Genomic DNA, 24,970 nt, shown 5'->3' on the forward strand with positions numbered 1-24,970 from the left:
AGTAGATCAGAGTAACTAACTGAGAACTTTTGTCAAAAAAGTGACTTGGAAAAGAACTTAGCTACCTCACTGAACCATACCTAAACACCCCAATTGGAGAATGCAGATTGATGAGATCCAATATTGTGACCTCTGACCCCTTATTATTAAAAGTTGTTACAATATATGACATCCAATGTGACCCTCCAGCAATCAGTTAGACCTTTCCATTAGCACAATATACAAGTGTGGAAAGCAATGAGATGGTGTGGAAAGAGCGCAAAGACCTCTGCATGCCTAGAGCAGCAAGATGGACCAATCTTGGCAGATTGATGCATGCTATTACTATCCACTGTGATAAGAAGGAAAAAAGTTGCTTTGGAGTCATCATGCATGTGTGGTTGTGTAAGTGGAGATTGGAGATTGGAGATTGGAGAGAGGATGACGAGTGTTGTTGGCACATTGGCCCCGGCCCAGTATACATGTAGGTCCTTCAATTCTTTCCATGTAAAAATACATAAGTTAATTCTAGCTGTTCTCCACTACTAGCCTACTAGGTGTGTTTATCCAATCAATTACGAAGATTCCTAGTCATAACTACGGTCTCCAAGATCAGCTCATGCCTTTCACATTCGAATGCATATCACGAGCTCTTCATTATTATTGAGATTCAACTTTGACCAAAAAATAAAATGGATTATGTACCACAAAATTATATCACTCGTTAAATTTGCTTTCGAAAGAAGTTTCCATGATGTCATAATTATGTGGAATAACTCATCTATTTTTTAGAAGAATCACCTATGACCTCTACATCGATTCATGTACATAATCATAAAATAAAATGCAATCATCATCATCATCATTACAAGAAACATAAAAAATGCAGAAAATCATTCATTCATGACTCACAGAGCCAATTGCTAACACGTCAACCAAACTCGTTGAAGAAATCTCAAGGGAATATCTCCAACTGGTTGAATAAATTCATGTATGAATTGTTTACTGGCCATTAAAGTTAGATCTCAAAATGTTTCCGCCTTGTAGTTTGGGAACGAGATATTAATATTTTTGTGACAAGGCATGATACTTTTTCATACTCCCTCCATTTCTCAGAAAATAATGACAACACATTCAAGGTTGAACTTTTACCATCAATTAGACAAATAATATGTTTAGAATGTGGATCCATTGATGTAATTTTTGTAGCACGTAACCCACATACCATTAGCCTAATTGTTGGTCGAAATTAAACTTTGAAATACGTCGTCGTAGGCATAGTTGTTTAAGAAACAGAGCGAGTACTACTAATATAGAGAAGCTAGTTTGGCCTAAAACATGGTCTGTTTCTGAACAAGATTAAATAATTAATCCAACGTAAGATCTCCAAAAACAAAGGACATGATAAAAAAAAAGGTAGTGCAGACAGGAAAAAAAAAGATATGAGAAAAGGGATGGCCGACCTTTTCTCCTGTTTTCTTTTTGTCAACCTGTAAGTGCCAAGTATACTACTCTTTGTTTGTTCTGGCCGATGTACTGTGCCTGTGCTGCCTGCTTGCCTATATGTATTGGGCTCCATGCTCCCCCACTTCTCCCTCCCCCACTTCCTCATTCTCCAAGCACTTCATTCCTCGCCTCTCTCTTTACTCTGAACGCACAGAAAACACAGACCAAAGATATACAACAGCTAGCAAGACAGAGAAAGGTAGCTAGCTCCATCCTGCATGTTGATGGCGGCGCAGGAAGAGGTTGCGGGCCTAGCCCTGGACCTTTCTCTAGGCTCCGCCGGAGGCCACCACCGGCTTCAGCAAAAGGAAGCTTCAGCAGCGCCGCAGCAGCACTGTGCGCTGCCGTCGCTGACCCTGAGCCTGCAGGCCGGCGCCGCCGTGAAGAGGGAGGCGGCGGAGGAGGAAGAGGAGGAGGACGAGAGGGCCTTCCTTTACTACTCGGCAGCGTCCTCGGCGGCGGACGATGATGTGGTCGACCGAGAGGCCGGGTGCAACGGCAGCAGCCGGAAGAAGCTGAGGCTCACCAAGGAGCAGTCGGCGCTGCTGGAGGATCGATTCAAGGAGCACAGCACCCTCAACCCTGTAAGTAATTAGTTACAGCTAATTTTCCCTTTGTTAATTTTTTTAGATGATCATTCCCCTTTGTTAATTACTGCATAAATCTATACAATTAAATTTATTGGAATTGTTGGTTTCTTCATAGTGAATTTGATTTGGAATTATTATCCATTTTGGGTTAATGGATGAGCAGAAACAGAAGGCAGTTTTAGCAAGGCAGCTCAACCTGAGGCCAAGGCAAGTTGAGGTGTGGTTCCAAAACAGAAGAGCCAGGTATAACTAAGTAGTACTCCTATTTTGTTTGTTTCTCATCAGCTAAAAAATTGATTGATTACAAATTTTTTTGTCAATCAGCTAAATATTAATTGACGAATTACAAATATTTAGTTAGGTACATGGATGACAGTAAATAAATTTACAAATTTATATGCAGGACGAAGCTGAAGCAGACAGAGGTGGACTGCGAGGTGCTGAAGCGCTGCTGCGAGACGCTCACCGAGGAGAACCGCCGCCTCCACCGCGAGCTCAACAACCTCCGCGCCATACACCACCATCACTCCGCCTTCTTCGTGCCGGCCGCCGCCACGCTCTCCGTCTGCCCCTCCTGCGACCGCCTTGCCGCCACCGGTGCACCGCCAGCCTCCGTCGTTGCCGACCGCCCCGCCGCCAAGCGCAGCTTCTTCGCCACCAAATCCGCCGCCTGCTAGCTAACCACCTCATCCGACTATAGTCCATACATGCATGATCCAGTTTATCCATGCTAAAATCCGTCCATGATTTAATTAATTAATTAATCAATTAATTATTAGATCATTCGAAAATCATAACAATTTTAGTTGCCAGTAAGTGTGTATATAGATATATGTTGGTCCTATCCCCTACCCAAATGGTTAATTAGCTTGGTCTTTTTCACAAGTTAATTGATAGATTACTGTGTGAGGAGGATGGGGGTACATATAACCATGCATGCATTTAGCTAGCTAGGTGGCTAGGACGATAAAGAGAGATTATTTGATTAAGGTGTGTAATTAGTTAAGCTGTTGTTGTTATTGCTGTTGTTTTTGTGAGAGTCACTGATGAATTTTAGTGTCAGGAGATTATCAAGTGCTAGCTGATGATGATGACATGACACCTCACATGTATACATCCCGGTTTCTTCGGATGTACGCAGCAGAGAGATGTCGTATGTGTTACTATTATGTATTCATTCATCATGCATGCGTGTGGGATGCATGTGCTGTAATATATGTATTGATTTGTTTCAGAAAATTATGTACTATGTGGCTTCAGAACATTCTGTTGGATATGTGTTCTACTAATCGAATAACCAAGCATATATATTATCTCTCTTCTATTTAATTGCTCTCCTGTGAAAAGTAATACCAGTGATCAAATTGAGTACGTCTGTGTAATACAGTAAATGCATTGCTTAATTCAGGTGCCTCTCTTCTTTGAAAAATAACTAGTCAATGATTTCTTGATTTCATTGTATACAAAGGGCACAAATAATGTGAGCAAAATAAGACGAGAGATGGGCATGAACTAGGTGTGACATACATGGTGCGGAAGGAGGTTGGGTGGTGGGTTGTGAGGCATGGGTTGTATGTATGCAGCAAGCTAAGGGGACACACCCACACAATCAACCAAACAAACAATGATCTTTCTGTTTGAACAATCACACCATTCTGATTGCTGCCTCCCTATCTTTTGGCAGACTCTCCGGCTTCCTCATGACCCCGTCGCCCACGCCACACGTTCCCATCATCAATCTTCCATGCCAGCTACTCGATCGGTCGTCCAGGACTCCAGGGCAAGTTTCTTTGACTAGTACTATTCCATCTTCTGTTCGAAAAATATAAACAGTCGTCGATCCTGTTTGTTATTTCGGTTTAGCGCGCACGCGCTCTTTCGCTGCAGATGCAAAAACTTTTTTTTTAAAACAATGGGCACCTCCCATCGATTTCCATTAAAGAAACTGCCCAACAGTCTTACAACAGTGTATCATGCCCTAAAGGAAACATGACACAAAAAGGATGCTACAGCTAACAGCAAGCAGCACAAAATAATAGTGTGTACACACAAGCCCAGATCGATCTGAAAGGAAACAACAACGGCCACCTATCAGTCAGGCAAAGTCCTAAGTTTCCCAGCACAGGACAGTAACAGCCAGAGCAAAGCTTCAGGTACATCCATCTGTGATTCTTTTTGTCGCCATATTCCAGCCGTGACTCCTTGAGCAGGCCTCCGCAACCACCAGCTTGATTCCAGCGACTCCAGCTTCAATTTTTCTTCGCTTTGGCTCGCTCTGCAAAGAGGCCCAGGAATGCATATTGTTACACAAGGTAAAGATAAGTGCCGCTGGGTCGCCCGGGAAACGACACGAAAGTAAGCATTATTGCGAGTCTTCCAAATTGTCCAGACCACCACAGCTGCACCAAAACATAAGCTTGCGCTGGCCTGCTGCGAAAGAGTAAAACCAGGCATCAAACATGTCCAAAGTATTTGCAGGGGCTCTAGTAATGCCCAACGCACAGATCACCACTTGCCATATGAATCTGGCAGCAGTACATCTGAAGAAAAGATGGTCTACTGTTTCTTTGGCAAGGCAGAAGTGACACTGCTCACATCCAGCCCAGCCACGCCTTAACAGATTGTCTTTGGTAAGTATACTGTTTTTTAGCATGAGCCAGAGGAAAATCTTGATCTTCAGGGGAAGTTTCAACTGCCATAAAAATCTGTACCCCACCATGCATCCTGCCTTCAGCTGCAAATACAAGGACCTAACAGAGAATGTCCTTTGTTGTCAAGTTTCCATGTGACAGTGTCTGGATCAGAAGATAAATGGACACTATTCACCATCTGGCACAACAATTGCCAATGTTCCTCAGTCTCCCCATAGAGGGTTCTTCTGAACTTGATCCAATTCAGTCCTTGTTCCTTTACCTCCCTAACTGTCACATGCTTGGAGAAGGTGATCTTGTATAACCTGGGGAATTGGGCTGCCAAAGTCTCCTTGCCCAGCCAAAATCTTCCCAGAATTGAGTCTTAGCACCATTCCCAATCTTTCTGACAGAATACTGTTGGAAGATATGGTTGACTCCCAATAAACTCTGCCAGAAGTGAGAACTACCGTCTCCTTTTGCTTGTTGTGACAAGGTTCTTTTCTGCAAGTACTTCTACTTAATAATTCCTGCCATGTGCCCACAGAATTTTCTAGCTTCCACAGCCATTTGCACAGCAGGCTTTGGTTCATTGCTGTCAAGTCAAGAATCCCTAATCCACCACAATCCTTAGGCAGACACACACTTGGCCAGTTTACCAGGTGGTATTTCCTTCTTCCTTGTTGTTCTTGCCACAGCAATCTTGCCCTGAAGTAATCTAATCTCTTGACCACACCCTTTGGTGCCTCTAGGAAAGACAGCATATACAGTGGAACACTACTTAGGCAAGTGTTAGTCAATACTGCTCTCCCCCAATGGAAAGAAGGCTGCCTTTCCATCCAGCCAGTTTCCTTGCAACCTTTTCTTCAGTAGGCAACCATTTAGAGTTACTTAATCTCTTTGCATCCACCGGTATACCTAAGTAGGAAATAGGAAAGTGTCCCACCCCACAGGTAAAGATCTCACTATATTGCTCTTTTCTGTCACAAGCCTCCCCCAAACAAAAAATCACACTCTTGTGGAAGTTAATTTTCAGACCAGAGATCTGCCCAAACAGGCACAAGATGAACTTCAGATTTCTGGCATTCTCCAAATTATCTTGGAGGAGAAAGATGGTGTCATCAACATATTGCAGAATTGCTAAGCCACCTTCCACCAGATTAGGGACCAACCCATCAATGAGCCCCTCTCTCTGAGCTTTCTTAGTGAGCATGGCTAGCCCATCAGCAATTATATCAAGGGTGTCAGACAAGGGGATCCCCTTGTCTGACACCCTTGAAAGTAGGGAAGTATGGTCCAACAGTATCATTCACTTTAACTGCTACTCTCCCACCTCTCACCACTTTCATAACCCAGTCACACCAAACATCACCAAAGCCTTTCGCCTGCATCATCTGATATAGGAAGGGGCATTTAACCTTGTCATACGCCTTCTCAAAATCAATTTTGAGAAGTAGACCAGATTTTTTGGTTTGTTGTATTTCATGCACAGTTTCATGCAATAATACAATCCCCTCCATGATAAATCTGTCCTTAATGAAGGCAGTTTGAGTATCAGATATGACCTTTGAAATAACTAATCCCAATCTATTTGCCAATACCTTAGTAAGTATTTTGTAACTTACATTTAGCAAACATATTGGCCTGAATTTCTGTATAACAGAAGCATCAGGTACCTTAGGGATAAGAGAGATGATTCCATGATTGAGTCTAGCAATATCTAAATTACTAGCATGGAAAGCATCAAATAATTCCTTTAGATCCCCCTTAATATCATCCCAGAAGACCTGGTAAAATTCAATGGGAAATCCATCAGGACCAGCAGCCTTGTTGTGTTTCATGTCAAACACGGCTTTTTAAATTTCATCCAAAGTGAATTTTGCAGTTAGCATTAGTCTATCCTCTTCAGAAATCTGATCACATTCGATTCCATCAATCCTAAGTGAAGAGACTTTAGGGGGACCAAAGAGGTCTTTATAGAAGTTGGTGATATGCTCAACCAAATTCTTGTCCCCTACAATCTCCTCCCCATTATTCTGTAAAACAGAAATGTGGTTCTTTTTCTTTCTCCCACTAGCCTTAAGATGAAAATATTTAGTATTTGCATCACCTTCCTTCAGATCCTTTTCATGAGATCTCTGTCTCCATTTCAATTCCTCATCTCTCATAATCCTCTTTAGGGAAAAATCCCAATTCATTCTCAGACTTCTCTCTACCACAGAAAGTGCAGTGGTTTCCTCCTTCCTGTCTAAGTGATCTAACTTAGATAGAAGATCCTTCTTTTCTCTTTTGTAGGCACCTTCCACATTAAAATGCCATCCCTTCAAATGTCTCCTCATTCTTCTAGCTTTTTCCTGCCACTTGTCTATATCATATAGATAGTAAGTTGGGGCATGCCAACTATCCTTGACCACCTCATGGAAACCATCCCTCTCCACCCAACAGTTCTCATATCTAAACAAGTTACAATTCGAAACTCCGCCCGGTGGCAAAGGGAATTTACAATTCCCCCTTCACAAATCACCTCCCCCGCAGGTAACAGACGCTCATCGATGATTGCGCCATCAACCGCGAGAAGCAGGATCCGATTCTCCAACAGGAAGAGAAGAAGACTCCCTTCGTAGATTAGCCTGTCCGGATTCCGGAGAAGGATTGCATACCGAGTCTCCCATCGTCTCGGCGCTCGGATCTCCGCGCTCGGTAGACCACCCATTGCCAGCCCCACTCAGGAGCGGGAGAGGCCAGAGACGGCGATAGATGTTGCTTTCGGTGCGCGGTGGTCACAAACGTCACATGGGCACATGTTGATAGATGCAAAAAACTTAGTACTCATGTTTAATTTGACAAATTATTCGATCGGCAATGGTGTCCTACGTAGCAGTATTTAGTTTGCATCTGTTCTGAATAATTCTCCACTGACTGCGCATGAAGCGATAAAAACGTGGTTTTGCTATTTCTAAGATGACTGATAAATAACTATTTCTAAGTCAATGACACCCGTTTGATCCGATCATTGGCTGATAAATTGTTACTGAGAAATTATTTGTAAGTCGACTGAAAAATAGGCACTCCCATAAAAATGACACAAACAAAAACACAGTCATATTTAGGTATGTTAGCAATTTTTCATCATGTTTAATCCAAAAATAGCACACATAAGCCATGACATCTATTCTAGCCAAAATAAACAAATCTACAATCCTAAGCGGTCTCCCTACAATCTAAATTGTGCTCCTAAGGCAGTAACGTGCCATGGAGTAAGGCTGGACATCGATTTTGATGACTCTTTGTTCCTATTATGTTCGTGAATTCGTCAAGGCTTGATTTTTTTTTCTTTGTGAATAATCAAGGCTTGATTTTTTTTTAGAATCACCTGTAATTTTATTACATGTACAACGATTTGGATAAAAACCCAAAAAACTACAAAGTAATTCTTATAACTAAAAATTACACTGAAGTCTTTCAAATAAATCTTCTTCATGGTATCAATTTTCACAACACGAAATACTGCCAAGGCTTCGGTAAAGATACTGCAATCATACTGGAGCAACGACACCGCTACTCAAACACCTGCACCAACTTGACTACCTCTGAAGGTTTTAGAAAACCCCTTGACTCGCTCATCAAAAAAAGATGAGAAGCCATGAGCATTGAACGTACTTGGGCCGGTGATGATCCCCTGAAGGTACAGGTCGTTGAACCACAAAATCTTCATTGGAACACCAAAGAAGGACTCCAAAGCCACACAAAAAAATGCCAATAAAAGCACTACGACACGCTAAAAAAAACTCATCAGATCCGTGTGAACAGATCTGCGAGTACACAAACCCAAATCTCGCAAGATCGGACACACCGAACATGCGGACGGGAAAACTCTCTTGCTCCGTGGCCTCACCCGCAAAGGTGCCGGCGCAGAAGAAGAAGAAGAACCATAGTACCTTTATTCTCAACGACGCCGCATCCTCCACCATAGCTTCGCCAACGAGGAACACACAATCTATAAAACTAAAATCTTCTAAAAACGTCTAGGAAGATCTAATGTTCCCCCCACCTCACAGCGCCGAGATAGCGCCAGAGGCGAGGGGAACAACAAATTCCCACGCTAGCTACAACTTTGCCTCTTTGCAAGATCTAGTCGGCTGACGGCTAGGTTTTTTCCGTCGACACCGAGATGGGAAGACGAAAAGGAAGCTCTCAATGATCAAGGCTTGATTTTTTTTTTGAGAACCGTCTGGCTTTATTGATTCATAGAAGAAAGTACAATAGGTCGAAACAAGCTAAACGAACATAAGGAACGAAAATCCGCTATAGAACTAAAAGCTCCATCATGGTCTTCCGAAATCAACATCTCTAGATACATCTTCCGCATCTTGACGTTTCTCCATGTAACCGGTAACGGAATTGTAGAACACCATGCTTGCACAAGCTGGACTAACCTTATAGGTTTTAAAAAGCCGCTTGAGTCGCCCACCTCAAACATTGGGAACCTAAGATCGTTGAACGCTCCATGACCGGGGACACACCCCGTACAAGGCAAGTTGTGAAACTGCTTCTCCGTTGATGAATTGACAAAGAAAAAAAATCCCAAAACACCAAAAGAAGAATTGCGAGAACCGCTGACTCCATGAGTAGGATGCGACGCCTACGCCAGGACGGGGACGGAGCCAGGACATAAATCTTCTAGACAACGTCATCCCCACCGTCAAGATTTTACCGCGAAGAACACACAAACCTAATGAGAAAACTGCAAAACTGATGCTAGACGTTGATCCGTGGTTCCCCCCATCTCTCAACGCCGAAACGGCAGTCAGAGACGAGGAAAACCGCTGGAGATTGAAATTTCTTTCAACAAGAACGGCTAGGTCTTCTCCTGACGGCTAGATCAAGGCTTGATAAGATGGATGAGAAGTGGAATAAGAAAAAAGATCGTTAGGTGGGCTGGGGTTGGGCTGCCCTATTGGGATTTGGGCCTGTAGGATGGGTTGGATTTACCTGTCATCTGGAAAAATAAACACGGAACTCTTGATCGTTAGTATGATGCTGAAATTGTTGACTACCGCTCAATCCAGCGGCTTGCTTTACAGTTGGAGGGAGGTGCGTGCGTGTGTGTGTGTGGAGAGGGAGGTGCGCGCGCGCGCGCGTGTGGAGACGAGGCGGAGACAAGGACGACTGGACGGGGAAAAAGGAGTAAAGCAATTTTTTACCGGAGCCGGGATCTGTCTTCACCATAAATTTCGTCAAGATTCGTGCTGTCTCTCATGTTTGATTGAAAGACGTTGTCCCTACCACATGCAGGTGCTGTCTCTCAACATGTTCCATTGGAAGGCGTTGTCCTGACCACATGTAGGTGCAGGCGCGGGACCGGTCACAGTGCATGCATAGGAAAGTATTTAATTGTTTTACACTTTACTGTTAACTCTGACCACTGCATGCATGTGAGCATTTATGGCTAGATATTGCTAGCTCTGAAATTTTAAAAATACCCTCATTGAAAATCCAAACATGCGATTGTTTCATTGATGCATCATTTAAAAAATATGTGTGTGCCATTGAACTTCCATTGACAAGTCATTAAAATTTGGTTAGCACCAATTATTATTCCAATGGTCAAATATTGAACTATAATTGAAACACTAGTTTCATTGAGACATAAATATTTTCTGACCGTATATATGAAAATACGTGTGTACCATTGAACTTTCATTGATAAGTCATTGAAATTTTGTTAACACCAATCATTATTTCAATGGTCAAATATTGAACTAACATTGAAACACTAGTTTCTTTGAGAGACATAAATATTTTCATCGACCGTATATATGAAAATATGTGTGTATCATTGAACTTCCATTGACAAGTCATTGAAATTTTGTTAGCACCAATCATTATTCTAATGGTCAAATATGGAACTAACATTGAAACACAAATATTTTCATTGACCGTATATATGAAAATTTATTGAAACACTGCTCTTTTAATCGCCAAGATTTGAACTTATTCCTATAGATTGAAATGGTATAAGAAAGTTTCATTGAGACACCAATGTTTCAATCGGCAATACTTAGGACACTAACGTTTCAATAGTTAGATTCTATTTCAAACCTTTGTAAAACACATCATTTTCGGCTTTGTCGTTTTTTACTTGCAGCTCTACTGTTTCAATGAAAGTTTCATTTTGAATCTGCTCAAAAAAATTTGAAACTTTTTCTGTAGGCCGGAAACACCATCTCAAACCAACCATCAAATTTTTGTCAAATTTTGAGTCCGTATGGACCACCAAATAATTTGTACGACTATCAAAACGTGTTAGTGCAGTATTAGTATCGGTGAAGATCGGCCGAGATTTTGAACTTGCTCGAAACTTTTTGAAACTTTTACTGTAGATGGATAACACCATCTTAGACAAACCCTCAAAATTTCACCAAATTCTGAGTTCGTTTCGACCCTCAAAATTTTTGTACAAAATCAAACTGCGTTAGTGTATCATTGCCTTCCCAACCAACACCACGTGAGGTTCTGCAACCTTGTCCGCCTGCCGCTCGCTGTTGCCGGACCCACTTCTAGATTTGTACAACAAAATTCACATAACCTGAAAACAGATGCACGAATGTCGCACGAGCAAACCAACGGACGATAAAACTCCGGTAAATTCCAGACCTGGTAAATTAGAATTTTCAGGAAAAAGAGAGAGTGCGCGGTGGAGAGAAAAGTTTCAAACCATAGTACTCAGTACTTAATCTTTGGAGCCATTGAGCTGGTAACTAAAAAAAAGTTACTAACCTGCTAAATCAGAAAAAGTCACTGAACTCGAATCCATGGCGTTTTGAACAACGAAATTAAGAGTCAGACGAATGAGGAACCACAGCGGCTGGCCGATGGATGAGCAAGATGGAGTGCGGTCGTCATAGCTCGGCGAGCATGGAGACCCGGTCCATCTCGTATCCACACACGTCGATGTACGTGAAGTGGTCGTCATGGTGTCCAGACCAGTCCACCCTGCCCACCTCCTTCGTCTCCAGGTCCACCGCGTACACCAGCGTCCTGTCCTCCTCAACATTCCACGCCGTGAACAGCACCACGCCGCTCCTCTCGCAGAACCACCTCAGGCTGACGCATCGCAGGCCCATGGGCCTCAGCTCGAGCGTCCACCGCCACGCCTTCCTCCCCGACGTGCCGCCGTCGTCCACGACGTCGGCGTAGACCACCACGTAGGCGCGCACCGTGTGGTCCTTGGAGTTGGACTCCACAACACACAGCCTCCCGTCGGGCATCAGCCCCAGCAGCCGCTCCAGATGCATGCTGAACGCCGGCGGCCTGTTGTCGCGGCTCGGCGAGTCGAAGCCCTGGACGGTGTAGGGCGCGCTGGAGGTGTGCAGCGTGCCGAGGTGGACGCCGATGCCGAGCCCCGGCCAGCAGACCACGCCGCCGCGCGCCAGCGCCGCGTGCGCCCTGATCCCCAGCTTCCGGTTCCTGCCGATCCTGGCGCCCTTCACCCGGACCTCGGGACCCCAGGCGGCTGAGACGGAGTCGTAGAAACGGAGCGCCGAGTAGCTGCGGTGGTTGTAGAGGAGGAGCACGCGGTACGACGCGGGGTTGGTGTTGCAGAGGAGGAGGCCGTCGCCGGGCGTGAGGAGGGTGCAGGCGTAGGGGCCCGGGGAGTCCTTGCCGCGGAGGGGCGGGAGGTGGTGGGCGTCGCCGGTCATGGGGTCGCAGACGCAGAGCCGCAGGGCGAAGGCCGTCTTGGCGCGGCGGAGGTCCAGGACGACGCGGCCGCCGCGCGACGCCACCACGCGCAGGCACTCGCCGCCCACGAGCCCCGCGAGCGATAGCTTCTTCTTCGAGGCTGCGAAGGGGATGAATCCGTCGCTGCCGTGGGATTCTTCGGTGTGGATGAAGACGCCGAGGGCGAGGCGGCGGATGAAGCGGTCGCAGCGCGGGGGCCCGCGGCGGCAGATGTAGGCCGCGTCGGAGGAGACGAGGCGGCGCCACCGCCTGCAGGTGGCGGCGCAGCGGACGAGGTCCCTGGCGTCGATGAGGTTGGAGAAGACGAGGAGGAGGGTCTCGTCCCCGAAGGGCACCGCTTGGTCGCCGTGCTCACGTCTCGGTCGCCCCTTGGACGGCCTGCGGCGGACGGAGAGCCAGCCTTTGTTCGCGGATGCGGGGGAGCGTTGGCGTTGGCGGCGCCGACGCCGTGCCCGCGGCGGCCGCATTACGAGTCGGCAACTAACGAAAACTCCGACGTCCGCGAGATCGGCGAGGGATTGGGGGAAAAATCGCAGAGGAAGAAGAAGATTTAGGGGCGGATGTCCTGGGCCGGCCTGGGCCCAGATCAAACGTCGTGAGGACAAGGAAAGAGTTGGGCCAGAGCCCAGAATCAGCGTTATTTAAAACCGTTGCCCAGATCAAACGTCCCCCGAGGCCCCGACTCCTCGGTTCGCTCTCCTTGCGCTTGCGCCCGACCCGACCTACTGTCACGGCGCGCCGCCTTCCCCGCTCGCCTTCCCTGCTGTTCATGGCGCTCTCGCCATCACCGCTGCCCAGCCGTCTCGTCGTACTCTATGCATCGCAAACCGGCAACGCCATCGATGCTGCCGAACGTGTAGGCCGAGAGGCGGACCGTGGAGGCTGCCCGGCTGTCGAAGTTCTCTCATGGATAGCTTCAATCCTGTAAGCTGGGAACCCTAAAAAAACCCGCCCCAAAACCCTTCTGTCTGACGTCTTGTGAACATGACCTGCTGATTCTACTTGTTTGTGCGGAGTTGCTTGCCAGGCGAAAGGTATGTGGTCTTCGTTGTGTCCACCATGGGGCAGGGCGATCCCCCAGATTCCATGAAGGTAGGGAGATTGAAGGGCTTGGTACCAGTAGTTTTTAGAATGTTGATTTTCTAATTGCCATTTTTTGTTTGGGTTTTGGGTGACAGGATTTTTGGAAATACCTTCCCAGAAAGCATCTGGGCGCACGATGGCTGGAAGGGTTACATTATGCTGTGTTTGGGCTCGGAGATTCAAGCTATGCGAAGTACAATGTGAGTCTTCGCACTAGATTTTACAGCCTGCTACTGCGCCATGTGCTGCTTTTAAATTTTAATATTCCTCCGTCCAATAAAGGATGTCTCAAATTTGACTAAATTTGAATGCATCTATACACTAAGTCATATCTAGATACATCCAAGTTTTGACAAAGTTGAGACATCTTTTGTTGGACGGAAGGAGTACAATAATTTATGCTGATTTGTGGAAATGATCTGTATCTCGTTAGTTTTGGGGAATTATGGATATACCATTCCATGGTTCTAGCAACACGTGATGGTGCGCAGGGTTACTGAAAGAAGTATGTGCCTATAACAACACTCTGTTCACCTGTTGTGGTGGCAGTTGCAAAGAATGATTTGCGAGATACAACTTGATTGAGCCTTACCTGTATTTTTATCATTAATCAGTGTTTTTTTTCAGTTACTATAGCACATTCAGAAAATGTTGCAGAGCTTGCTAGAGTTATGACATATTCAAATGCTTAGCTGGAAACATCATTAAAATAACAAGTTCATGCTGGCACTTTCAGTTTTACACAATAAGGAGGTCACTTTTTCTGTATGTTCTAAACGTACTGTACATTTTTGGCTGCATCATCAACAATGCCGATTTCTCATTACTCTCAGCTAGTAGATTGTCCTCTGTTACTCATAAATCATGACCGTTATGGTTTTTAAAATCGTGCATGCTTCTTGTTTCTGTTTTCCTCTTCACAGCCGTGTTTGCACTGCAGTTTCCTGCAAAGAAGCTTGATCAAAGGCTTTTAGGTCTTGGTGCAGAACGAATCATAGAAAAAGGCTTGGGGGATGATCAACATCCTTCAGGGTATGCTTTTAATATCATCCTCTTTTTATTTGCTGTTGTTTTTATATTCATATGTGAGCTTTGGAGAAATCAAATGACATGTTTTTTCCCAACAGCACCTTTTGTGGGGCGTTCTAAAGCAATTCCTCAAAGTTACCAAGGAATTGTTCTGTTATTGTATACCAGATACAAAGGAGCGCTAGATCCGTGGTTGCTGTCTTTGTGGAAATACCTGAATCAAACAAATCCATCACTGTTACCAAGAATATCTGATGCCATTCATCCTAATTTGAATATTTTGGGGGATGCAAAGGTAGAAGTCATCTATTACTCGGCTACACAAGATATCACCATTTCAGGTAGGAGATCTCAATTTGCTATTGTTTACCAGTAATCTATAAGGTGCATGTAATATTTCTTATAGATTCTGTATGTCTTCTTCCCCAGACTCCAAATTATTAGTTGAGAGAACACGCTCAATGTCCCCTGCTCTAAAGTGCCATAACGAAGGAGAGCCACAGTACATGTTACAAATGGTATGTTCTGTACCCTCTGTAAGAGCTTAACAGTTGAATCAGTAATTATTTTACTCTTATGAATCTTTAGCTGATCCAGCAATTGTATATGTGGATATTACATTCATCTTTAGGAAATCTTATGCATTCACATATAAGATATTGCTCTATCTTGTGTATTAGGCGGCCGAATTATTTGCTCGTCAGAAACTTTTTATTTACTGTACTCACCCCGAATTCTTTAGTGGTTGAAAGGGCTTGAACTTATTTGTATAGAAGTAGATTTCCTAATCTCTAGGCTATACTTTAGTGTGCTATTTTTGTACGATCTTGCTGTACAGTAGTATTATGCACAAGCCCCCTGCATAGTAGATTTTATGTTGACTGGTGAGGCGCGATCGCGTGCGGCACCTTATGCTGGATTTGGCTTATTTTGCCATTTTTCCTTTGAACAGGCAAACAATATATGCAAGCTTTGAATGCAAAGCTAGCCTACGCAGCACTAATTGATGCACATTTGCTTGTTCTGTAGACAACTAAGCAGTCCATTCTACCCCTAACTATGCATGATCGAGCTCAACTTAAATTTTCTTTTGTTGTTGTGATTGTCATGTTCTTTTGCTCCGAAGTTCAATTGGCATGGACAGATGTTTAACATTCTCAAAGAAAGTGTACCATTGAGGAATCTCTACATCATTGCTGGGATTTCCCTAAACAAATAATAGCTGGGCTGTGGTGTAACAAACTCCGACCAGGGATAGTAAATTAGTCATGGTTCATTATGGGGAGCTTCATCTGTATTGTGACTATAAAATATAATAATGATGTAATAATTGCATTATAATTTATTTTATTCATTGTTATTTACTTATTTTTGTTGTTGATGATATTGCTAACCATTTTAGGTAACAAATCAACGTTTGACTAAGGGAGATTCTGACAGAGATGTCCGGCATTTTGAACTGGAAGATCTATGTTCTGTATGTTCTATGATCCATAAGATCACATTCGCTTGCAATCATCTTCTGAACACATGGAAGAGACTAAAAGGTTGTTTCATTTTTGTGATTTTAGCCCATCAGTTATCAAGTTGGTGATGCCCTAGAAATTCTACCAAGCCAGAATCCATCAGCTGTCGATGCTTTCATTAAACGTTGTAACTTGGATCCAGAATGTTATATAATGGTATGTGGATCTGTTTTGTTGCCTTGTGGATTTAGCTTCTCTCTCTCTCTGCTACAGAGGCAGCTCAACACTGTGTGTGCGTGCTGTTTCTCTGCTACAGAGGCAGCTCAACACTTTTGCGGCACACATTGGTAGCTATGTGCCCATTGTTGGAAAATCAAATATAACTGCCTTCAGCAGGATTATTTGCTTTATAGCTACCAGTTTATCATGGTTTAGAGAATACACCATTGTCTTTCTCAATGCATGGTTCTTGAGTTTATCCATTAAAAGGGTTACATCTAGATTTAGTTGTGCCTTTCTATATATCTTTTCAACTAGTCAACTTGTTGCAGTTATCTAGCTAACCAAAGAGGAAACAATATTTTCTCTGCCCAGATTCGAGCAAAGGGTGGGGACAAAGTTTCCAAAGGTTCGCCTATGAACAGTTCGATGGATCCCATCAAGCTAAAGACCTTTGTTGCGTTGGCAATGGATGTGGCATCAGCTTCTCCCCGGCGATATTTCTTTGAGGCAAGAGCAAACTATCCTGAATGCTTCATCTCATACACATTTTGTAGTGGTTTGATATCGTATATTGGCCTCTGATATCCTTATGTCTGACTGATATGCCACCTCTGCTCACACAACTCCATTGTTGTTCTGTAGATCATGAGCTATTTTGCAAAAGCTGAAGAAAAGAAAAAACTTCAGCAGCTTACTTCTCCTGAAGGAAGAGACAGCCTTTACTGGTACAATCAAAAGGAGAACCGGTCTGTTTTGGAAGTAAGTAATGTCTTTACCATTGAATTTAATAACAAAGCTTTTGTGGTACATACGTTTGCATGCTATTGCCCTTTGACTTCAACTTTTGTGGTCCGAAAGTGACATATATTTGTACTTGTTTTAGGTATTGGTTGAGTTTCCTTCGGTGCAGATGCCTTTTGAATGGTTGGTGCAACTAACGCCTCCATTGAAGAAAAGAGCCTTTTCCATATCGTCATCCTCATTAGTCCATCCAAATCAGATACACTTGACTGTTAGTATTGTATCATGGCGTACTCCTTTGAAGAGGACACGGCATGGTCTCTGCTCTACATGGCTAGCGGGGCTCTGTCCAAACAAAGGTATGCAATGCCTCTTTTAGCTAAAGTTGGGAACCTCTCTATATTATCTTGTCTTCCTTATGTTCTTTTCCTGGACGACACTCCTGCTTCTCTAATAATAATATGTACTCCACTTCACATATAATCACACTAGAAAGACAACCATCAATATTCTCTCACAGTGTACTTACGTGCAGAGAATATTATACCATGTTGGATACACCGAGGATCCCTGCCTCGTCCTCGACCATCAATTCCTCTCGTGCTTATTGGACCAGGAACAGGATGCGCACCATTCCGTGCATTTGTGGAGGAAAGGGCTGCACAGAGGGTGGCCGAACCAACTGCTCCTGTTCTATTCTTCTTTGGCTGTACAAATGAAGATAGTGATTTTTTGTACAAGGACTTCTGGCTAAATCATGCGCAGGATCAGGGGGTGCTGTCCCATGAAAAGGGTGGTGGTGGTTTCTTTGTTGCTTTTTGTAGGGATCAACCTCAAAAGGTGTATGTTCAAGACAAAATAAGGGGGCAGGGTGCAAGGGTGTTCAACATGGTATGCTCTGAGGCTGCAATATACGTTGCTGTGTCTTCAACCAGAATGCCTGCTGACGTTACAGCTGCACTGGAAGAAGTTTTTTGCCAACGGGGTGGTGTTCCAGAAAAGGATGTCTCCAGATGGGTGATGGATATGAAAAGGGCTGGTAAGTTTATCGCTGAGACCTGGTCATAATCGAGTATCAGGTTTCTATCATAAAAAGGTTTACGAGAACCTTGAGAGATTTTCTAGGCTTTTTTTTTCTAGAATACATCCAGGCGGATGTATCATATATTGAAGAAAAAGACTGCAGAGCAGTTACACCGCCAAGAGGCGTGGATACAAAACGATTACTTACACCTACTCCATGTTACCCACTAAAAAAACTAACCCGAGACCCTTAAAGAGCCCCGCTTTCCACCAAAGCCTACCCTCCGCCTCGATCAGATGGGTAACCGAGGCCACGTCCGGTCGAGCCCCATCAAAGACAATGGCATTGCGGTGTTTCCAAATAGTCCACCAGACCAAGATGATGCCCGTAGACAAATCATGCCACTTCGATGAAGGCACCAATCTGGTGGACCACCGGTCCGCAGGCAGACTATCTTGAGAAGGAATCCACTCGGATTTACCCCAACGCTTGAGAATAACCGCCCAGACCTGACGCGAAAACACACAACCAAGCATCAAGTGAGCAATGGTCTTCGGCTCCTGATTGCACAAGGGGCAACGAGCCGGATGTGGCAGTCCTCTTCTGGCAAGTCTATCGGCGGTCCAGCATCGATTCTGAAGAACCAACCAGACAAAGAAACGGCAGCACATGGGGGCCCTCGAACTCCACAGATCCTTCGAACAAGGGACCACCTCGCGACCACCAAAAAATGCCGCATAAGCCGAGGTAGCGGAATATCTTCCATTAGGGCTCCAGCTCCATCGGAAGGTATCCACACTATCAGAGAGCACCACCTGGTTGACCAAAGACCAGACCTCCAGAAACTCAAGAATAGCCTGCTCCGGGAGATTAGGGTTAATAAGATGGACCCAAGCATGATCGCACAGAGCCGCAGCCATAGACAGGCGAGCAGCCGTCGGTGTAAGATGCTGAAACAAAAGCGGCGCTTGTTTTGCTAGACAGCTACCCGGCAACCACCGATCGGACCAAAAAGAAACCTTCGTGCCACACACGACCTCCACGGTAATCGCCGCATCCACAATCTCTTGTGCCGCAGTCAGGATTCGCAGCCGGAATTCACCCCAGGCCCGTGCGAGGTTTGACCTTGCGCAACCAACACCATCTCGCCCTGAGCGCGATGTTCAGGAGGCGGAGGTTAGGCAGACCAAGACCACCAAATTCCACCGAGGAGCAGACCCTGTCCCAAGCAACCAAGCAATGACCACCACGCGCCTCTTTCCAACCCCTCCAAAGGAAGCCCCTACAGATCTTGTCGATGCCGCCGACAACCTTAGCCGGGATGTCGAGAGAGAACATGGCGTAAATAGGCATGGCCGAAAGAGTGGACTTGATCAGAACGAGACGGCCGCCCGAAGAGAGCATGGGCGCCGACCAGGTTTGCAGCTTGTTGGCCACCTTATCCACCAAGAACTGCAATTGCGGGGCCGACGGCTTGCGCAACCCAAGAGGGAGCCCCAAATATGTGCAAGGAAAAGTCTTAACCGCACAACCCAGCTCACGACCCACTTCCACACCTTGAGCCTCCGAGCACCGAATCAGATGGGCGAAGGTTTTAGCGACATTCACCCGAAGACCGGAAGCCTCACAGTGCTGCACACACCCTAAGATCCTGCAGCCACGGCCGGAGGAAGACCACTGTGTCGTCAGTAAAATGAGAGGTTCGGTGAGCTAACCCTCTGGGCGCCAATCTTCCAAGAAGACCACAATTCTTCGCCTTGACGAAAAGAGAATTAAGGACATCCATAGCAAAGATAAAGAGCATCGGCGACAGCGGGTCGCCCTGGCGAATTCCTCGACGATGAGCAATGATCCGACCGGGAACACCATTGAGAAGAACTCGAATGGAGGATGTTCCCAACAGTGCTCCCACCCAACCAATCCACCTGTTGCCAAATCCAAGACGTCGCAGCACATCAAACACGAAGGACCAATGCAAGGAATCAAAAGCCTTTGAGATATCCAATTTGAGCAACACCACTGACGTGCGCAGAGAGTGCAGACGTCAGGCAATACCCTGGACAAGCTGGAAATTGTCATGTAAGCACCTCCTCCTAATGAAAGCCCCCTGATGAAGACCCACGAGGCAGCTCCGGTGCCAGGCGGTTAGCCAAGGCCTTCGCCAAGATCCTACCAACCCCATGAACAAGACTAATAGGGCGAAAATCCTGCATGGCCACTGCGTCCTGAGTTTTGGGGAGTAGACAGATGGCCGCTTGATTCACCGCCTCAAGACCACGAGAGTCAAGTGTCGAGAACGAACGAAAGTAATCCACAATGTCATCCTTAATAATCCCCCAACAGGAAGTGTAGAAACGGCCCGTGAACCCATCCGGCCCAGGGCTCTTGTCCGGTGGGATCTCCTTGACCACCTGCCAGATTTCTTCCGCTGAAAAGGCCTCCTCGAGGCCCAATAACTGAAACGAGCCCACTTGCAAGAAGTCAAGATCAAGGCCAAACTCACGATCCACTCCCGAGCCCAAAAGCGAATGATAGAAGTCATCAGCAATCAAGGACATCGAATTGTGATAAGAGAAACGAATGCCGTCCCTCTCCACGGCCGCCACAAAGTTTTTTCTCTTGCGATGACTGGCATTAAGATGGAAGAAGCGAGTGTTGGCATCGCCCTCCTTATGCCAAATGAGCCGTGACCACTGCCTGTCGATAGTCCGTTCCAGCCAAGGAGCTTCTTAAGAAGTGCTCGGAGACCACGCTCCTCCACCGAAAGAGAACGAGACTCCATCGCCACATCGAAACGGAAAATCACCCCTGTGGCCACAAGAATTTGGAGCTTGTTGTTACCAATGAAACGATCACTCCAGCTTCGCAAACGCTTCGCCGTACGGCGCAGCCGTGAAGCCACACGTTGGAAAGGGTTAACAATCACACGTTCATCAGCCAACCAAGCATCCTCAACCACCTAGAAGAACCCCTCCACTTTAGGCCAAAACGTCTCAAAATGAAACCGTCTCCCCACCCGAAGATCCGCATCCAGGTCCAGGATCAACGGGGCATGGTCCGAAGTAGCCGAACTGGAAGCAGCTAAGTAAGCATTAGGGAACATGGAATCCCAGTCCACCGAAGAGAACACCCGGTCCAAACGTTCCAAGGTGGGAGTCGAGCGTTCGCTTGACCAGGTGAACCTCCGCCCATTGAGATAAAGTTCCTTAAGCTCCAAGACCGAGAGCAGACGGCGGAAATGGTTCATCAAACCACGGTGAAGTCTCGAGTTATTTTTATCCTCTGGATTGACAATGAGATTAAAATCTCCCATCACTGCCCAAGGGCCGACATGCCAGTCCCGAACCTCCTCCAACTCCCGCAGGAAGTCGGGTTTCTCCACAGCCCGATGAGGCCCATAGACCCCCGTGTGCCACCAAGAGTGGCCCTCCACAGCAATACGGACAGTGATCGAATGGGCCGTGAGGTGCGGGTTCGAAGCAGAAATCCCGGACCCCTTCTACGCCAACAAAATACCACCCCTAGTTCCAACGGCCGGCAAGAAGTAAAAACTAAGAAATTCATTCCCAAGACATTGTCGCACCACATCCAAAGAGATACATTGGAGTTTCGTCTCCTGGATACACACCAAATTGGCACCTGACGCCCCCACCACCTGAGACACCACACTCCGTTTAGCCGGCGAGTTCAGGCCACGGGCATTCCACACAAGAATTTTAAGACTAGACATGAAAATTTTCCACAACCGGCCCCCACCGAACGTGCGAAGGCGTCTAAACCACCAGCAACGTCGGCTGATCCTCCCCAAAAAGAGGCAGCAAGTCCGGCTCCCAACCAAACAAGGCAACAATGGCCGCCATGTGCTCACTGGACAGAGGCTTCTCGAAGAGGCGAATGTAAGCCGCCAGCGCCTCGTCCCCAATGGTTTCACCCTCGTTGGCCAGACTGAGGCGCGAAATAAGGAGCTTTTGCTGCCTGCTGACAGAAGAACCAGCCCGACGCCTTTGAGCCACCCTAGCGCTACGACAAACCGGCTTGGGCGCCGGCCGCTGCAGACGACCTCCTTTACGAACCACCGGGGAGCAGGGAGGGGGGATCGGCAGCACCGCCGCCAACGAGCACTGACAAGCAACTCGGAATTCACCAAGATCGCGTGGGATGGACTACTCCTCCCGGCTCACCGACGCAGGGGACGCAGGGGAGAAAGGAATCGCCGCAGCCGAGAGAAGGGAAGAAGCCGCCACAGCCGGAATGGAGGATGCCGCCGAGACGGAGACACAAAACGTGTCTAACCTCATCCCCGAGAAATCAGAGGCAATCCCCCCATCCACCTCAACCACAGGAGAAGCATGAATGGGTAAATCCGAACACAGAGAACCCACCCCCAGCATCAGATCCTCCGCCGCAGACGGCGGTGAGAACGCTTCCACACAGTGAGAGAAACCCGAAATCACTCTGTCAGAAGTAGAGCGCCTCCCCCGGGCCTGATAGACCACCAACTTCGGACGCGACCCTTGCAATTGCAGACCCGCCTCCCAGCGCATAGGATCAAGGGAATCCAGCGAAGGAGAGGAATCCACCAGATGGAATGAAGAAACAATTGGATCCACAGGTAACACCTTGGAAACCAAAGTCGGCAGAACCACCTGAGGACACGGCCAGTCCACCACCTGAACCATTGGCTGAAGCACGGTGTGCGACCAAGAAGTAGCCACACCACTCGGACCACCCGGGGCAGAGCCATCCATCACACTGACGATATGGAAAAGTGTGGAATCGATGACGGGAAGGGCCACGACTCCAATCCCTGGCCGGCCCACCGTCACCATCACTCGACAAGGAATCGCCACCCGAAGAGAACGCCTCCTTGTCCTCAATCTGAAGCAAGTGCACCAAGATGGGGTAGTCCAGCACTCACCGCCTCAGGAATTAGATCATCTGCCGTAAGGAAGAGGCCGTCCTCCTCAGGATCATAGGGCGCCGGTGGCTCTGGAATGCCCAAACCGTCGCCCTAACCACGAAATCCGGATTATCGGTCCACGCCACCACTGAGAAACTTCCCATGTCCTCACGAAGAGCAGCCGAAGTCCCCAGCCGCTCAATCTTGCACGCCGATCCCAGAATGGTCTCGGCCGCCGCCATGCTCCAAGCATGCAGAGGAATGCTCTCAATCTCGACATGAATTCTGAATCACAGAGGACGGAGCGTGGCCTGGAGTTGCCGGTTCCATCGGCTGAACCTGAGCGAAAAGCCGCTGCCTTGCAGCACTCACGCCTCTAGAATCGCTGACTTCGCCGCCTCCGAAGAGCAAACACATAAGAACTCCGCCGGCAAGAAACTATGCAGGGAGAAACGCTCCGCCGCCTCGGGGACAGAACGCGCAATGAGCGCCGAAGCAGCTGAAACCGGCACACGACCGCGACCAGCCACAACATTGACGACCAGGCTCCACGAGACGGAAGCTTCCGCCTCATTGAGAGCCGGCGAGCGGGGAAGGATGCAGTGCCCAGAGCTAGGCCGCGCCAGTGGCCCACTGACCAAAGGAGCAGCTAGAGGAGCCGGAGCCAAGGGCCACACCCTCGCTGCCGGCGCCAACACCACCGGAACCGAGACCGGTGCCGACACCTCCGCCGAAGTAGCAGGCTTGGGCGGGGTCCTCGCCACCACCACGGGCGCCGCAGGCGCAGGAGGGGCCGCCACTGCCGCCCGAGACACCCTCGAACAAGGAGCAAGAATCCGCGGAGGGGAGGCGTAGGCGTTCCTGCACTCACTACCCCGATGGCCAGAGGAGAAATACTTACGGCAACGCGTCTCGTTGGGGCAGAGGGCAGCGACATGGTCCTCCCCGAGGCAATTGAAGCACCTGTCGGCCATCAGCGGAGCCATCTCCTTGGGCACCGCACGGGAGGGAAGGACCGGATTCACCTTGCGGCGCTGACGAGGGCGCTTCTTGCCCGTCACATGCCACTCCTCCTCAGTCCTCACCACCGGCTCCAGACGCTCCGCGACCGGAATCCTCGCCGGAGCATTCGGGCGAACCACCATAGAAGCAAGTCGCGAGGGGAGGGAACCCACCACCGGCGGCGCCTTGCTGGAACCACTGGTCGCGCCAAAGAGACGCGAGCCACCAGCCACCTCCAGAGCACGGGAGGCAGGGGCGCCGTCGCGAACCACCTCGCAGAAGGAACAAGCCGAGCCCCCCTCATCGGAGGAGGAAGGGCTCAGATCTACGCGGCTGGGGGGGCTAGAGGAAAGAAACGCCGGGGAGGGAGGCGCCATGGAGGAAGAGAGGGGGGTGAGACCGACCGCCAGCCAGAGCGGAGGGGCGTCCAGGAAGGTGGGCGCCGGCGCCGGAGTGGCGGGCGGTGCTAGGGTTTGGGTCGCCTCTCAGGCTTCAGCTTCTGTAAATTTAGCTTCATTTCGGTTGCCCACTTGGGAGAGAAACTGCTATTGCCGTGGTCCCTTCTTTCTGGGTAGATTGTCATAGATGTGTTGGAATATCTAAAGCTTCCAAAGATGTCCACGATATGAATGTACTGTTTGCTCTTGAGCGTGGTGGTGTTATGCGGCGGTGACTGATTGATTTTCTCTCTCTCCCAGGTGAACACTGGACGTTTAGTTTGACAGATCACTTAATTTTGTTGATTTGTGGTTTATTGATATGTACTGATTTGCATACCCTGTATAACAAAATTAGATGAGCGAGGCTGAGTTTGAAGTTACGGTGGATTCTTACAATGCCGTTTGCTCCATCTTTATTTGTTTATTTTATTGTTTGGATACCAACTTAAATAAGTTGAGCACAACACACTTAAGAAACCATAAACTCGGATGCAATTGATCTGCGAAGGTTGATCATTTTTGTGGATGATTTTCTCGACCTGTGTTTGAACGACCAAAGCAAAACTTGCTTGGTTGAATGATGTGCAAACCACTTATGAATGCAGGTTGTATAGC

General features: G+C 47.3%; 3 protein-coding genes across 5 annotated transcripts; 2 read left to right on the forward strand and 1 right to left on the reverse strand.

Annotated features, from left to right (window-relative positions):
* The first annotated feature begins 1,546 nt into the window (after nucleotides 1-1,546).
* On the forward strand, nucleotides 1,547-3,395 carry LOC100821511 (homeobox-leucine zipper protein HOX15). The gene is made up of 3 exons (XM_003571634.4): nucleotides 1,547-2,069; nucleotides 2,239-2,318; nucleotides 2,479-3,395. The coding sequence occupies exons 1-3, from the start codon at nucleotides 1,704-1,706 to the stop codon at nucleotides 2,750-2,752; spliced, it is 720 nt and encodes a 239-aa protein (XP_003571682.1). The 5' UTR covers nucleotides 1,547-1,703; the 3' UTR covers nucleotides 2,753-3,395.
* Nucleotides 3,396-3,836: 441 nt separating this feature from the next.
* On the reverse strand, nucleotides 3,837-24,445 carry LOC112271451. 3 transcript variants are annotated; one of them, XM_024460544.1, is made up of 2 exons: nucleotides 23,815-24,445; nucleotides 3,837-4,350 (listed from the first exon to the last, which is right to left on the reverse strand). In XM_024460544.1, the coding sequence occupies exons 1-2, from the start codon at nucleotides 24,290-24,292 to the stop codon at nucleotides 4,325-4,327; spliced, it is 504 nt and encodes a 167-aa protein (XP_024316312.1). In that variant the 5' UTR covers nucleotides 24,293-24,445; the 3' UTR covers nucleotides 3,837-4,324. The 3 variants fall into 3 exon arrangements, 2 of the variants coding, with proteins under 2 accessions (XP_024316312.1, XP_024316311.1); XM_024460543.1 differs by lacking the exon at nucleotides 3,837-4,350 and adding an exon at nucleotides 14,204-14,475; XR_002964421.1 differs by lacking the exon at nucleotides 3,837-4,350 and adding an exon at nucleotides 14,206-16,912.
* Nucleotides 13,218-19,660, forward strand: LOC100822876 (NADPH-dependent diflavin oxidoreductase 1). The gene is given in 13 exon segments (XM_024460545.1): nucleotides 13,218-13,350; nucleotides 13,353-13,371; nucleotides 13,462-13,540; nucleotides 13,627-13,731; nucleotides 14,472-14,563; nucleotides 14,729-14,901; nucleotides 14,990-15,078; nucleotides 15,963-16,037; nucleotides 16,132-16,242; nucleotides 16,621-16,755; nucleotides 16,891-17,007; nucleotides 17,132-17,348; nucleotides 17,525-19,660. Coding segments are annotated over 13 exon segments (1,878 nt in total). The 3' UTR covers nucleotides 18,058-19,660.
* Nucleotides 24,446-24,970: the final 525 nt, after the last annotated feature.

The sequence above is a fragment of the Brachypodium distachyon genome, chromosome 3 (assembly GCF_000005505.3).
Source record: "Brachypodium distachyon strain Bd21 chromosome 3, Brachypodium_distachyon_v3.0, whole genome shotgun sequence".
In the NCBI taxonomy this organism is placed as follows: Eukaryota; Viridiplantae; Streptophyta; class Magnoliopsida; order Poales; family Poaceae; genus Brachypodium; species Brachypodium distachyon.